General features: G+C 35.3%; 1 protein-coding gene across 2 annotated transcripts in view; it reads right to left on the minus strand.

Moving 5' to 3' along the window:
- Positions 1–17,350, minus strand: part of MOXD1 (monooxygenase DBH like 1) — a 130,513-nt gene that overhangs the window by 23,148 nt on the left and 90,015 nt on the right. For both annotated transcript variants that reach the window (XM_056818797.1, XM_056818796.1), the window contains exons 8-11: positions 11,127–11,293; positions 8,566–8,757; positions 7,077–7,136; positions 3,382–3,524 (exon numbers count right to left, since the gene is read on the minus strand). In XM_056818797.1, the coding sequence (XP_056674775.1) occupies positions 3,382–3,524; positions 7,077–7,136; positions 8,566–8,757; positions 11,127–11,293 (562 nt within the window). The remainder of the gene's footprint in view (positions 1–3,381; positions 3,525–7,076; positions 7,137–8,565; positions 8,758–11,126; positions 11,294–17,350) is intronic.

Below are 17,350 nucleotides of genomic sequence, written 5' to 3' on the forward strand. Positions count from 1 at the left end.
AGAATGCTCATCAAGTGGGGAATGACTGAACATATTATTGTATATGAATGAGACAAAATACTATTGTGCTATACTATTTCAGAGAAACCCAAGAGGACTAAACAAAACCACAAGAACAATTTTTATAATAACTCTGAAAGACTCAAGAACTTGGATCAATGCAATAATTAATCACTATTCCAGATTAATGATGAATCATGCTACCAATATAGGAAAGAGGGGAAATTAACTTGATATGCAGAATAAGACATATTTTTGAACACAGCCAAATATGGGAATTTGTTTTTCTTTACTATTTTGTTATAATTGGTTATTTGGTTGTTTTCTTTTTTCCAGTGAAGATAAAAGATGGAAGGCAGAGAAAATAAATGCTTCTTTATTGAAAAATAAATTTTAAAACAATGAAAGCATAGCATGGTCCTATAAGAACTAGATCAGACTGAGCTTAATCTATCCATAAATGCTATGAATTTTTAAAAGGTAAAGTTTTGTGTTGTTTATTTTTTAAGTTAAGTTGGGAACAAGAGGAAGATGAGACAGATGGGACAGTGATTATGGATTACAGGGACCAAAAGGAGCTGATCAACGCATATTTTATTTTTGTTTTCTCTGACAATGTTAATAATTTTTAGACTGAGATGAATAATTAAAAAATTATTAAAAGTTAGGAGATAGTCAGAAAAGACCTATAAAAGCCATTAATGAGATAAAGTAATAATAGCCCATATGAACAGCATGGAGAAAGAACTGGCCTGCTATTAGTGATCCATGAAAAACAAAACATGAAATTTCCTATTTACCTGTCACTCTGATTTTTTCTTTTTTAAAAGATAAAGTAGCTATATTTTTTAAACTGTTCACTGAGTTTAGTATAACTTCCTGGTAAAATAATAAAGTATTATTTAAGGAATGTTTTGTGATCCCTTAAAAACTGAAACAATGATTAATTAATCATTTAGTGCCAGCGTGCTGTTGGGTTTTTTGTTTGTCTGTTTTTATCAAGAAGAGGACAACTGAGTTAAACTCATTTCACTTCCAGGACTAGGTCACTAGAGTTGGGAATCAAGAGAATATCATGAACATGGTATAATGTTAGAAAGATAATTGAATTACATTTCTTTCATGTGACACCTTTGAGATAAAATGTATGATGGTATCAGTTAGATTCAGAGAGGTCTTAGTTAGAATGCCCTTAGATTAAAGAGGGCATGAAGCTGAAAGGAATAGCCATCATAGTAATAATAGAATAAGAATTTAAGGTAATATGTGTTTATTAAAGAAATCAGCCCAATAAAATTAGATGGCATTTAATAAATTCCAACTTTTAAATATGAGTTAAGCTGCATATGTTCAGGAAGGGAAAGTCATAGTTTAATAGAAGTTCATGTGAAAAAGACCTGGGAGTTTTAGTGTACTGCCCAGCTCAATAAGAAATAAGATATCAATGCAATATGGTAACTATTTTTAAATCTCTGATCCTATGATCATAAGTACTTGAAAAAGTTATCATATGGAAGAGAAATTTGACTTATTTTACCTTTCTCCAGAGGGCAGAACTAGGAAGAATGGATAGAAAAATATAGAGTGGTAGATTTCTACTGGCTCTAAAAAATACTTTCTAATCATCAGAGCTATCCAAAAGAGGAATACTCTGTCAGTGAAGACAGTAAATGCCATATCCCTGAAGGTTTACAAGTGGTATATGTCACTACTTGCCAGGAACACTTTGAGGGGGAATTCCTATTGTAGTATAGGTTAGACTAGATGATCTCCAAGTCTGAAATTCTATTAAATATTATTATTATTATAATCCACAATTTATGATGTCCAGGAGTGATGCTTGCTTTTAGGGATTCTTTGCAGGCAAAAATCACAATCCTTTTCAGTATCTTTTTGTGAAACTTTGTCTGTGCCAAGAGAAAAAGAACCCACATCTCCAACATGACTTTCATGAACTCTGAATCTTGTGATCTGTTTGTTCATCCTGCCAATTCAGAATGAAAGAATTCATTCACCAGAAATACTGTGAGTTTGGTTGCAAACCATTTTTAAAAAATAATTTTCTTATTTTTTTTATTTCTCAGTATTGCATTTGCTACTATTATTTCCCTCCTTTGATGGTGAGTTGTTTTTTAGTTGTATCTGAATTTCTGAGCCCATTTGTGGTTTTCTTGGCAGAGTTACTGGAGTGGTTTGCTTTTTCCTTCTCCAGTTCATTTTACAGATGAGGAAATTAGGTAAGCAGGATTAAATGACTTGCCCAGGATCACACAGCTAGTAAGTATGAGGCCAGAATTGAAATCATGAAGATAAGTCTTCCTGACTCTGAGCTCAGTGCTCTATCCCTTGTACCACCTTGCTGCCTGCTTCCTCTCCTTTCCTTTTAGAACAACAGAATTTTAGAGCAGGAAAAATTCTTAGAGATCATCTAATCTAACACCCTCATTTTTACTGCTTTGCAAACTGTTGACAAGAGAAAGTGGCTCAGCCAAATAAGATATTGGCTTTTATTTAGTCCAGTCCTCCATCCAAACCATTACGTGAAGAAATTGAGTCCTAAAGAATTGATGTGAGTGAATCACTGGAAGTCAGGATTTGAACCAAATTTCTTTGTCCCTTGCCATCATTATCTTAATTCAAGCCCAGTTTCTAACAGAAGGTTCTTCTGATCAGTCCCCCTCCAGCTACTAGTCTATCCCCCCAAATTACCATTTTTACAACTGTGTATATGCTGAAATGTGTACATGTTCTTTCTCTCAACAGAATGTAATCACCTTAAGGGCGGGCTTTTTCAATGTTGTCTCTGTATCCCTAGGACCTAGCACAATGTCTGACATATGGTAGGTGGTTAATTAATGTTTGTTGATTGATTTGGAATTCTTTTACTAATGATTTTTGTGTAGTTTTGCTTGCATTACTGATAGCTATCAAACTAACTCCTAAAGAACCTAAAATTAATGGTACCCGAGTTCCTATATCACCTCAAGAAATAACACCACTATAAGAAAGGGAGCTTGAAGTCATCAAATATGTATACAGACCAATTTTCAAACTCAAGACAGACTAGAGTCTAATCTATATCTAAAATCTCCAAAGGAGGACATTTCTCTTGATATAATACTTCCAGAGCTAAATACTCTCACTCTGAAGAATTAATGGTGAATCTAAATGATGAAGTTCCATTTTTTTTCTATTGATTATGGCAACCAGCTGGGAAACATATGAGATTCCCCCTTCCAGGTGTCTCTTTCCACTGGTATAAAAATGATGGAGCATGAGTGTCAAGAAGATGGCTGGATAATGAAGCCAATACCAAAATTGAGCTTATTTGGAGCAGTACCAACATAAATAATTCATGCTATGGACTCTTGAACTACTTACGTGACTGGCCTGTAGATCTCCTTAACACCGATGAATTGGAGCTGTTCCATTATGTCTGGGATACTTGCACATCGAGTAAGATTGATTCTTGGGTAATAGAGGAGATATGAGAGGCACATTTCACTTCTAGTACTTAGTCCACCCTAAAAATGAAGAGATTTCAAACAAAATAACATTAATAACAGCCATTATTTGAAATTAAGGGGTGGTTAACACATGAACCAATATCCTAGAGTTCCTGATAATACTTAAGTGTAAGGAATCTTGAAACCAAGCAATAATCGCCTGTGCATGGTTTTGGTTTTATTCTTTTAAAACCTTTACCTTCTATCTTAGAATCAATACCATTTATTGGTTCCAAAGCAGAAGAGTGGTAAGGGTTAAGCAATGGGGCTTAAGTGACTTGCCCAGGTAGGATGTGTCAGAAAAAGTGGCTTTGCCTATTATAAGATCAATGACTTTTATTGACATTGTACACAAGTGTCTAATCTGTATGGCCAACCAGATGAGTTCAGTAAATAATTCTAAGAAATAATTGGATTAACCTATTTCTAACAGATTATTGCTTAATAACATTAATAATTAATAACCTTAAACACTTATAAACCAATTTGATCCTTTTATTTCATAACTCTAAAAAGACATATAAATAGGAGTTTTTGCACTCTTGGTAACCAATACAAAGCTTTACTTCAGTTAAGCTTGGGGAGGGCATGGAAGAATAGTTCACCAACCTCATCTTCTGGTAGTTTCTCATTTTAGCAAATTATATTCTTGCTATCTAGTGCTCAAATTCTGTTGTTTTTATATTGCCAAAGATTGAAAATTAAATCGGTGCTCTCTATATCGTGGGATAAATATCCAAATAGCTCATTCTAGCTATAGCTCTGATCTCAGGATTGGAAATCATGTTACCAAGTCTAAGTTAGATCTATATAGGAAGAAAGGAGAAAATAAATATCATAAAGCTACCTGTAAAGCTATCTTAGAAACTTATGAATAATAATTATATTGAATTATAAACAAATTTGAGATAATGTGCAATGATTTTTATAAAACACAAAAAAGCATACAGTAGGAGCTTATTATTTGTTAAATGAATGATATAGTCCTTTATAATTTCTTCATATGTTTACGAAAATATTAGTGAAATAAGATTTCTCCCCAAATTACTCAAATTTGTTTAGAAGTTCAATTAGAAAAGACAGAATTTCTTTACTCAACTGTGCACAGAAAATTCTCTTACTTGTATTCTTTAGTTATCATATGCTACTAACTTCAAATGAGGCAGGTTGGCAAAATGAATAGGACACTGGAATTTGACTCAGAAAGACTTGAATTTAAATTTTATTAAATTCATTTAGAAATGAGCTTGGTGATGTTAGTCAACCTCTCTCAGCTTTAGTTTCCATCTCTGCAAAATATGGATGATAATTGCACCTGACCCCTAGAGTTGCTGTGAGAATAAAATGAGATAGAATCCTTCTTGCCCTAAGTTTTGATGCTATATAAAGCACTTTGCAAACTTTAAAGTGCTATATATAGTTATTATTACTGTTGTTGTTTGACATGTATATTGTTAATTTCCTCCAATAGTAAATGAAGACACTTCTTGCTAAAAAATATTAGGGGCTGAACCAATAGGGCAGCTTAGTAACAGCAAAAGCTGAATCCTCTTCAAGAATCTCAAAATATCAAACAACAATTATATTAATGTTTGTAGACCTAAAAGTAGATTTTTACCAATCAGTTCCCTTTTCTGTCAACCCACTATCATCGTTCCATATTCAGAATGGGGCTGTATCACTCCAAGGACTATTTCCACTTTTGACTTTTTCCTAGATATTCATGGTAAATAATATTCCCCTGATGAGTCTTGCCATAGGTTAATGAAGTAGATTTTTGGAGTGCAGATATAGTTCGTCACTGTTCTCATCCTCAAAGGCCTTCTACTGTGCTGACATTGCCTTCAAGAACCTACGATCAAGTCAAGTCATCAGAAGGATATATGTTAGTAGTCTAGAATTCTTGAAAAAGACCTAAAAACTCTCAGAGTCCATGTCTGAGGTTTCCACCATTTTGCTTACGTGTCTGCCCTGGATATGGTAAGAATGATTCCCTCCCATCAAAGGAGAAGACTGGATTTCTTCAAGCATATAGAAGAGTGGCTAGGAAGGGTTTGCCTCAAGTAGGTGAGGGAGAAAGAGCATTCAAGTGAACTGCAATATTTTATGGCTAAAACATTAATGCTAAAAGTATATCTGAAAATAAGGGAATCACTTGGGGAGGTGTTACTGGATGGAAAACCTTAATGCTCATTCTAAAAATTTTTTTCCTATTATAAGAATTTGTCCTCAATGAGGAATAATTTTCTTATATTAATTATAGTTCTGCTAAATAGTAGAATATGGGGCAGCTAGGTGGTGCAGTGGATAAAGCAGTAGGTCTGGAATCAGGAAGACCCAAGTTCAAAATTGCCCTCAAATATGTACTAGCTATGTGGCTTTGGGCAAGTTACCAACCTTGTTTGCCTCAGTTTCCTCATCTGTAAAATGAGCCAGATAAGGAAATGGCAAACCCCTCCAGTATATTTGCCAAGAAAACCACAAATGGGGTCATGAAAAGTCAGGCACAATTAAAACTACTGAAAAGAGCAACAAATAGTAAAATGGTGGTAGTATGCTGCTCAAGGACTTCACACAAATATACATTGTGTTTTAAAGTTTCAAAATACTATTCTCATGACAACCTAGTGAGGCAAGTATTACCCTGACTTTACAGATGAAGACATTGAGACAAAGAGAGGTTAAGTGACTTACCCAGCTTCAAGCAACTAGTTATGTGTGGCAGTCAAGACTTGAACCCATCTCTCTCTGTCTCTGTCTCTGTCTGTCTGTCTGTCTGTCTCTCTCTCTCTCTCTCTCTCTCTCCCCTCCACCTATCCAAAAAAAAAAAGCCCCAAAAGTATAGAGGTCTGCTCCTCTATAGTTAATTCCCAACTTTAATGTCTCTAATTCATGGAATCCACCCACAGTTTAGCCCTCAGAGGTATGGCTAATTAGCTTGCTCAGACAATCAAGTTATTACCTTTCTTGAATACAACAAAAAGGCTTTCACATCTTTAAAGAGATCATTAAGAGTAAGGGGTTCACAGCCCCCTCTTTTACACACAAAAAATGTATTATGAAAAAATCTACTGGTCTGGCACTATTATACTGACTGTTTAAGACCTACATTTGAAATAATTTTCCCTGCAAACAGTTGTGCCACTCACTCCCTGTACTGTCAGGATTGATCTCCTTTATCAGCTCTTCTTAGGATTCTGGGGCGGTGGAATAGGACAGCCACTGCTCCTTAGAATGACTGAACTTGTTCTCGTTGACTTCCAGGTGCTCTAACACAGTGAGTTAAAGACCAAAGATAGTATTGGTAAGAAGATTCATATGAAAATGCCTGCTTTAGCTTTTTTCCACAAAAAGCTATTCTATGAAAAACTGTCATCACTGCTTTTATTGTTTTGACTTTTAATAAAAAAAACAAAACTAAAGGGTTTTTCTTCATTTTCTTGTACACAACTTCTTACCTTCTGACTTTCCAAGTGGGAATATTTTGTTCCCATTTGTTATTTTCTTAGAAAAATAAAGGAAGATTCATGCCTTCTTTTCCAACTCAACTTGATTAAAAGATTTGCTTACCCAAGTCATGCGTACTCGATCTTTAGTGTTATAGCGGCATTCTGTGATTAAGTTGTCCCCCTAAAACAAAATTAGAAGTGTTCAGATTCGGAGTTGTGCATTACTTTACCAGATCTGTTATCAATGGGGGCAGGACTTTAAGAAAGCTAACTGCAGGTGCTCTCACTTTCTCTATATAATATTAATCTTTCAAAAGCCCAGGCTTTGTGCTGTAATATGTAATATAGGTATAATATAAAAATTGGATCTATTTTAACACTTCTCACACTTTGGGTCACAGTTTCCAAGGGAAGAACTAAAATGCATTCCTAAACAGCATGAAAATCTCTTGGGTAACAGAATAGATCATGCATGTCGAAATAGGATATGTCAGAATGTTGGAAATATTTCCATGAAAGCAACTAACAAAAGAGAGTGTGGTGTTTTCCTATCTGAAATTTCTCTGTGACTTTCCTTTTTTCTATTTTTTTAAACCCTTACCTTCCATCTTAGAATCAATATTGTGTATTGGTTCCAAGGCAAAAGAGCAGTAAGGGCTAGGCAATGGGGATTAAGTAACTTGCCCAGGGTCACACAGCTGGGAAGTGTCTTGAAGCCCGATTTAACCCAGGACCTCTTTTCTCCAGGCCTGACTTTCAACCCACTGAGCCACCCAGCTGCCCCCTCTATGACTTTCAATGTTGTTATGAGTTGGACTATTTATTTTATATGGGTGGATTTACATGCATATGTATTATATGCAAATATACATGTTTGAATATAAGAATATACTATATATCATGTGATATTGGCATATGCAAATAAAGAAGTGATCAAACCCTTTAGTAAGAGATCAATACACACACCCAACTCTATCACTTATTACATATATCCATGTATCCAGCCCCCACAGCACTTCTGGAAGGAGCACCTCTTTCATTGGTGGTCAGTGATAGGAGCACTGTATATGGCGGCACTGCATAGCGCAGCATCACTCATGTACAGTGCTACTTCCGGTGACATAATCCTTGTGTGGCGCCTTGTTCTGAGAGTAACTGAATGAGAACGAGGCACCGAGCAAAGGATTATGTGACTGCACAATGGAAGATATCAGCATGGTGAACTGCGGTCTGGGGAGGAGATTCTGCACTGTGTATACTGCTGCCCAGTTAGGGTTAGGTTTTTATAGTCCGGCCCTCCAATATTCTGAGGGACAGTGAACTGGCCTCCTGTGTAAAAAGTTTGGGGAGCCCTGCTTTATAATAACCAGTACCTATGCCCCCTTGTAAAATCTGAAGCTGGAATTATTATCCATTGCTGCCAGAAATAATAAGGAAATCAGTAGATTTCTGAAGACAAATAAAATGTGTCCTTTCTGGGCTGGTGAACAATGATATTTTTATAAATCAGAAACTTGTCTGACAAACTTATTTTACTCATAAAAATCCTTCCTAAGTAAGTCATTGTAACTTCCAGGCTCCTATAAAGAAAAGGATGAAGATATCCATACCGGCAAGATTATCCTTTCTTCCTTTAGATACTGAAACTCCTGGAAATTGAAGTCAAAGCTATCATCATAAGCAAGTAGCTTCAGTTCCTCCCCTTTACGGAAATGGCGCATCCTGATACCTCTGCCAGCGAGATGTGCATGGAGAAGAACAGCAAATACATGAATTCCACCTGGTTTTTCAGCCTCTAGGGCCTGAGAGAGACCCAGAAAAAAAATTCTCATCAACATTTTTAAGAACAAAAACAAAGAAAAACATTCAATGCCATTAAGGCAGCTTGTGACTTTGGGGAGCATATATTCTACTGGACAAAAACAAGCTGCAGGTTGAGACAGTTTGCAGTAATGAAAACTTGGAAGAACAGTTGACAGAAAAAATTAATGTGGAAATGAATAAATGCTTGAATAGTCATAATGCCATTCTAAATTAAGATTATTCAGAACTAGTCTTTGCTTCTCAACAAAATTAGATTCTAAATCAATATTTATTCATTTCAATATTGTCCATAACCCATTTAAAAATATGCCCCTACTTAACAGAGCTTTCATGTATAAATCTCTTCAGATTGCTAAATACTGGGGAAATGACAGGGGTTTTTTGGTATGTTCAATTTTATCAATATTATTCTTCCTTTTATAGAGGGAAGAAGAAGGGAGGCAGGGAATGGAGAAAAGTGGGGCAATTGAGAATGAAATAAATAAAAGGTGGTCTGGAAGCTCAGCACCAGAGTTATAAGCATTTACTAATGGGGAGAGAGACAGACAGAGACAGAGAGACAGAGAGACAGAGACAGAGAGAGACAGAGACAGAGAGACAGAGACAGAGACAGAGACAGAGACAGAGAGAGAGAGACAGAGAGACAGAGAGACAGAGAGAGACAGAGACAGAGAGAGAGATATTGATTGAGAACTATCAACCCAATTAGAACTGATTCTTCATTTGGCTGGCCAAAAACCTGTAGCCATATACATATGGCATGCCTCATCATAGATCAAGAGCTAAGAAAAGGTAGGACCTGGACAGCTTAGACAGCCATTGTGTCCAGGACTGGAAGCTGAGAGCCCCACTTGCTTCCCACCTGGGTTTAAGAACACTCCTTCCCACTGGCTTTCAAATATCATACAGTTTGACTTTCTCATGGTGACATTCTTCTGACTCTTCCCCATTAGCTAGGGACACCCACAGTGACATTGGTTTTGTTGCTCACCTTGACACTGACTCTTGGCAGCCCACCATTTATCCTGAGTGTACATTCTTATGCCAAAGGGGAGTGCCCCCCATCAGCTTTTTGTCAACTCATCTATCAATCATTTTTTCTTTCTCTCTTTCATTCCCAGAATTATTGTAAATTCCTCCATGAAATGTACACTATCTTTTCTATTTTTATGTCCCCTAGTGGGCAAATCCTAATGTATAGACTCCATATGTGGAATCATTCAATATGGAGACCAGACATATTAATCTCCTGGAAAACCAAGAGTGGGGAGGCAACATACTGATCTCCCAAAGTATAAGAGGGGTGGATTTTGTGAAGTAAATTATTTAAGGGATATTGATCCTGAATACACAGTCTATGCCTGACATCCACTGGCATCAGCATCACCTTGAGTGTCAATGTACAACCTCTCCAAGGTGGAAGGAGCTAGTTGGGTTTAAAATGCCAGCTACAGAAGGACAGAGGTCTTTTTACTTCTGCTCTTGAACAAGCTGATTCCCTGGGCTAGTGCTTGGCAACCAGCAGCTCAGTATAGAGGTGACCATGCTGGGCTGAAATCTGGGATCTTATCTTTCCTTAAATTAGCAAGGTTGAAATCTCTCTATCTGTCTCTTTTTCTCTTTCCCTCTCCTCTCCCCTCCTCCTCCTCCTCTCTCTCTGTCTCTGTCTCTCTCAGTATCTCTCTGTCTCTGTCTCTCAGTCTCTGTGTCTGTCTGTCTGTCTCTCTTAATGCTTAATACTCTGGTGCTGAGCCTCCAGACCACCTTTTATTTGTTACAGGAAGGAGAGGAAATGGAAAAAGAGAAAAAGAGAGGAGACAGGTTCAGGGAAGTGGGAAGGGGCTGTGCAAATAAGAACAAGATTACAGGAAAAGACAAAATAGGTATCTATCATCAATGTGAAGAAAGTGAGGGGAGGAAAACCACCACTCTGAGTTATTCCTTCTGCCCAGAGTTTCTCATTCTAATGTTTGACCTCTCAGTCATCCAAAGATAGAATGAGGAAATATACTTTAGAATTTTAGAAACAGAAAAATGAGTCAAATAAGTTTCTTAAGCTGCCAACTCAACATTTAAAAGATGATTTTTCCTTTGCAGTGTGATCATTGGAAATGGGATTTTAATATGTAAATTAATTTTACTTAATAATCTATGTATTATACACATATATACACATCCTTAGTAACAGATGCATTCTTAATGCTGTGTAATAAAATTATCTTTAACAATAGCTAAATTCAGTGCTTTGCTTCAATTTTTTTCCTTGATTGTTCTACCACATACTTTTATGAGAATGTTAGTTAATGCATAAATTATACTAACCATTGAAGTCACAGAAGAGACATACCTCTTCAAGGCATTCCAGAGTGCAATGACCTTCAGATCTGAACTCAGGCATTCCTGGAGGGATATTATGGAAGAGACTGACCCAGAGACCTGCTTCAATTATCCCAGCATCATATTTCCTCAAAATGGTGGTATGAAAGAATCTCAGTCCAGAGTTATCTATCAAGCCTGCAATAAAAGTACGTGATGGAAAGTGAATTTGAGCCTATGAAAAAATAAAAACACTGTTTCTTTCTAGTCTATTAAGTTGACTTCTGTTGTTTTTCAATGAAGTGAATAAACTTGGTAATAAATGAAAGCACTTTAAGAATTGAAAAGCCCTAATTAAAAGGCCAGACATTAGTAAATAGCTAGATAGTTTATTCTGCCCTTCACACTATCTCAACCACTCTCAAATTTAATAGTGAATTCTGGAAAAATCTGAGTCACCTACCTGGTATGCCACAATCCCCTAAAAGGAAGACTGAATATTAAATTTAAAAGCATTTATTTGAACTATGAAACACTTAAAGAAGGTACTGCTTAATTTTTAAATGAGACACAATAGTTTCAGAATGGGGATAAATAATTTGCTCTGCAACTAGCTTGCTAAGTATAAAAACCAAATAAAATGAAACAAAAAAAAAAACTAAAACAAAAATGGAGGTGGTTTTATTTCTACCTCCTTTTTTGGTTCATTGTGAGTCTATGATCCAGTTGATACCTCACAAGCTATCATGTTGAAATCCACTGATTTTTCTATGGTAGTGGCTGATTTCATAGGATATCAGAATGTTACTGAATATCAAACTGCCTTCAGAACAAACTGCCTTCAGCAAAAAGTGTCCAAAGGAATCCATTGAATATTTTAAAATAATATGTTTTGTCTAATTCAATAAATCATGATTTATTGGAAATTCCTTAACCATGGGAAATGGAGTGTTCTGATTAATTAAATTTCCTGGTTAATTGTAACTTAACCAAAAATATTTTTGGCCTTCATCAGTTAATAAAAAACCTTCCAAATGTTTAAACTTCTTTCTTAATTTAGTGAGAACAATATACTGAATAATGATGCCCATTTATGACAGCATTTTTTGCAGGCTCATCACTATCAAAATCATTTCTAGTGGAAAAAGCATAGAAGTTACTGTAGTAACTCTTGGATGTACTTATAATGTAGTAGATTTAGAATTATCTATTGATTTTTTTCAAAATTATTTAAATACGTCATTGGCATGAACTTCTATTTTTGTTCTTTGTTCATCCCCTTAGATCCATTATGAATTGGCCTAATTTATTCTTTTTTAAAAAACTTTTTTTTTGTTTTGGTTCCAAGGCAGAGGAGTGGTAAGGGCTAGGCAAAAGGGGTCAAGTGACTTGCCCAGGGTTACATAGCTAGGAAGTGTCTGAGGTCAAATTTGAATCCAGGACTTCCCATCTCTATGCCTGGTTCTCAATCCACTGAGCCACCCATCTATCCCCCACCATTATTCTTGAAAACAATTAAGTCACTAAAAATTATACGTGCCTTTTGATATAGCAATATCATTACTAGACATATACTCCCAAGGATATCAAAGACAGAAAGAAAGTGTGTGTGTGTGTGTGTGTGTGAATATACACACATTTTTTGTTGTGGCAAACTAGGTAAACATCAATTTTGAATTGGCTAAAAATATGTTACAGGAATATGATAGAATATTAATGCGCTATAAGAAATAGGTAGTGTGAAGAATTCTGAGAAACTATAAGATTTATATGAATTGATTTATAAATTAATAGAATAACAAATATTTACTGTTTATTGATTTGTCTTGTTCTAAATGCTGGAGATAAAAATAGGAAAATTCAAAGGGATGAATTTAGGGGAAAAGATAATGAACTCTGGAGCATACTATGTTTGAGATATTTAGAAGACATCCAATTTGAAATGTCTCATCATTGGTGATGTAGTACTGGAACTCAGATGAAAATCTAGACTAGTATATATAAATCTAGGAGTCATCTGCATAGAGACTAAAGCTATGAGAACTGATGATATAGACTGAAAAAGGTGAGAGGGATAGGGGGAGAGACAGAGACAGACAAATAGACAGATAGACAGAGAGAGAGAAAAGACCTAAAGATTCACAATTAGAGATTATGATATGGATGGTGATTCAACAAAAAAGAATGAGAAAGCAAGAAAAAGTGGTTAGACTCATAGGAGAAACAATAGAATAACGAAGAGAGTATATAGGATAAGAGTAAAATAAGCAAGAAGGACTCAGAAAATTATATACTTGTTTATTGCAAAAATGCAATGTAAAACCATAGTGATAGACTCCCAAACTCTAATCAATACAGTGACCTCTAACAACTACAGAAGACTTATGGAGAAGCAAGTTTCTTGCCTCTTGGAAGAGATGTGGTAGACTAGAAATACAGAATGAAGCATATATTTTCAGACATAGCTAATAGGATGATTCATTTTTTTTGCTATTTGTTATAAAATTAGCATTATGGGAGTGGGTAGGAATGAAAGTAGAGAAGAGATTTAATGAAAAATCAGTGATCATTTTTCAAAAGAAGAAATTTAAGCTCTCCATAGCTATAAGAAAAACCACTCCAATCACAATTCAAGAAAGGAAAATTAAGGCAACTTTGAGATTTTATCTCACACCCAACAGATTGGCAAAGATGAAAAAAAAGTGACAAATGTGAATGGGGTTGCAGGAAAACAGACACATTAATGCACAGATAGTAGAATTATGACTTGGTCCAGCCATTCTGGAAAGTAATTTGGAACTATGCTCCCGAAGTCCCTAAACTTTTGACCTAGTAATACTGCTATTATGTTCAAATCTCAAAGAGATGCAAGAAAGAGGATAGTGCACAATATGGAAAGAAACATGTACAAAATTATTTTTTAAAGTTCTTTTATTGTGGTGGCAATAAACTGGAAACTAAGGGGTATTGGTTTCAATTGAGGAACGTTTGAAAAAATTCTGGTATTATGTGAATGTAATAATAAAATATTTGTTTTGTTTTGTGCTATAAGAAATGACAAAAAGTCCTGATTTCAGAACAATGTTAAAATAATAGGAATTGACACAGATTGGAATGAATAATGTTTAGGGAATAATTTATAAAATAACATTTTAAAGACAAAAAAAGTTGAAAGACTCAGGAACACTGATCAATGCAATGGATTTCTTTTCTAGTTTGTTCCTTTCCAGAAAGGTATTGTGGGTCATTCATTTCTAATTAAACTTTCTTCTGTTTGTGAATTTTAAACAAACAAGCCTCTTATTTTAACTTTATTATTTCACCACTAAGGGATTTCATACCCCATCACTTAGGACAGCAATTTTGGCTAATTGATTCCAAGGAAATCTGCATCAGTATTAGAAGGTAAGAAAGGAAAATCTGAACTTCTCGCAGGGAAATGACTAGAAATATTAAGCACAATTACTGAGGAAAAGAATATCTTCCAGCCCCATTTGTGTGGTCCTTAGCTAGATTATACTAGTATGTCTCTTTACTTTTTAAAAGAAGGTTAAGTTTTTGAGCTTTCTAGAGGAACAGTGATGAAGCATCATGTCACCCATCTTCTGAAAGATGATAGCTGTGAATCTTAAAACTTCTCAGACCCTACCTTGGAATTTTGGTTAAGGTTATTCCCCATTTTAAACAATGGAGGTACTTGATCAGGAATGTATTGGGAACTCTAATATTACTCCACCCATACTTAGGCATACTTTAGGGGAAGATAAAGTTGTAAACTCCTGATGGAACAATGAAAAAAAGTCCCCAACCCATACTTATAGTGAGGCCAAGCCCTTAAGCTAGGTCTATTTTTAGATCTAATACAAAAGGGCGATAAGTACCTATGGAGGTCAAATTAATCACTAAAAGGTCAAGCAACTTACAAAGGACAAGCTTAGCAAAGAGGTGTGAAGTACTCAGAAGATATAATCTACCCAGAGAAGGTAAAAACTAAAGAGTGGTGAAAACTAAGAATGGTCAGTCCTGGGGAAAACGTCTACTGTGATTGGTAGACATGAAAATTTAGGGGAGGTGACACAAGAGACAATTTTCTTTAAAAGGAAGGAGCTTGAGGCCTCTGAAGTTAGTTCAGCTTTGGAAGATGAATTGGAGGTCAGGAGTCAGAGGAGGCTCTCTGAAGGAGTTGGAGCTCAGACTAGTTGGAGTATCTGGTCTCTCTGAACACTAGAACTTGCTTGGAACGATCTTGTGGTGAGTGATTAAGGACTGACTAGTCTCTCTTAAAGCTACTATTTCCTCTGCCTCTCTCTCTCTCTCCCTTTCCTTAATTCCTTTATTTGTATTAATTAAAATCTCCATAAAAACCCAGCTGACTTGGGTATTTTCATATTTGGGAATTTTTCCCATGGCGACCACTTTTTTTTATATTAAAAAAATCAAGACACCAAAATTATCTTTACAGTTTTGGCAATTCAAAGTCTTGAAAACCACATTTTCACGGTCATATAGCCTCAATAGTTAAATGATGACAACTATAAGTTAATACATGCTTTACGTTTTATAAAGCCCTTTAACACGCAATCTCATTTGACTCTCATAACAAGTCTCAAGTCTTAGCTAAAATCCCTCCTTCTATAAACCTTTCCAGATCCTCTTTCATGCTAGTGACTTCCTGGTAAAATAATCCCCAATTTATTCTGTATATATTTTGGTTGTAGTATGCATATTTTCCCCATTAATTTGCTTGTACATAATTGTTTGCATATTCTCTCCCTATTAAGTTATGAGCTTCTCGAGGGAAGGGACAGTTTTTGTCTTTCTTTACCAGTGCCTGGCATATAATTGGTGCTTAATTAATTAATGTAGACTTGCCAGTAACCCTGTGAAGTAGTTCCTATTATTATGCTTATCTTACAGGTAAGGAAAACTAGGGCTGAGAACGAGAGATGTTGTGATTTGTCTAGGCTCACATAGCTAATAAGTGTCAGTGGCAAGATTTGGATTCAGATCTTTTTTATTCCAAGTCCAGAATTATATTCATTGTGCCAGCTAGACACCTCAAGATGCACAAAAGACATGTTTTGGATTTGGCCAATGTGGGAATTTGTTTCATTTGATTATGAAAATTTGTTAAAAGGGCCTTATTTCTTTTTTTCTTCAATAGGAGTAAGGGTAATGTGAGGGAAAATAAATGCTTATTGATTTTTAAGTGCTAATGATATATTTATATATGCACATATATATGTATATATACACACATATAAGAGACTCAAACAGCTTTTGCAGAAAATTCCAATTAACTGATGATTCCAATGAGTTTTAAGTTGTTAGCTTTATGATTTCAGAAACTAATTACTGATGAAATTTTTAAAAATTAGACACTACCGCATCATTCAATGAATGAATCAATATTTCACTAGATAAACAAAATTATTTCCAAAGTAATAACACATTCATACCTCCTATCTTTTTTTAATATGAACGTTCATGTAAGAATTATACTTCTTCCTTGTTAGGTTTCATTATCTATTAGAGATAGGTGGGATATTGCAATCTCACTGCCCATTATGGATCTGGGCAGATTAATTTTCAAACAGTTCTCACTAACTGTGCTTCAGACAATTGACTCTTCCAGATCTTTCCTACATTTATTTCTGTTGCCTACAGCATGGGAAAGACCAATGGTATTACCACCAGGGATTCACATTCTCCTGAGTACACAGAAGAAAAGACCATTGTTCATGAACCAGTTACCATGACATTTCCCAGAGAAACATATTGTCATACACAGGGGAGTCTTAGGCAGACCACCAACCACTAAAAGGGTAGAATGTATTTTGATTCCAAAACTTACTACCTGATAATTCTTGATTTCTGTCCTCTTGATTTTCTTGATTTCATAAGTAAATTCATTGATTAAAGATACTCTTGCTAAATCTTAAATACAACCTTTATGATTTTTGTCCCAAGTGTGATAAAATGACTAATACTGAATGACTCAAATACTTCATTTTACAATGTTTTAGGTGATAATTTGAATATTAACTTCACTTGGAGATGAAATTTTCTAGCACAAGGATGCTTCAGAGACTTACACAGTGCATGCCACAAAAAAACAGAAAGTTATTCTACACTATAACAAAACTGCAGGGTACATATTCAAGTTAATTCCACAAGCTTCTGGAAACATGGTAAAGTTCTTTTGTTTTAGATCCTAGTGAGTGTCTTTGGAAGATTCAGAAATACCATTTTTAT

The sequence above is a fragment of the Monodelphis domestica genome, chromosome 2 (genome assembly GCF_027887165.1).
Source record: "Monodelphis domestica isolate mMonDom1 chromosome 2, mMonDom1.pri, whole genome shotgun sequence".
NCBI lineage: Eukaryota > Metazoa > Chordata > Mammalia > Didelphimorphia > Didelphidae > Monodelphis > Monodelphis domestica.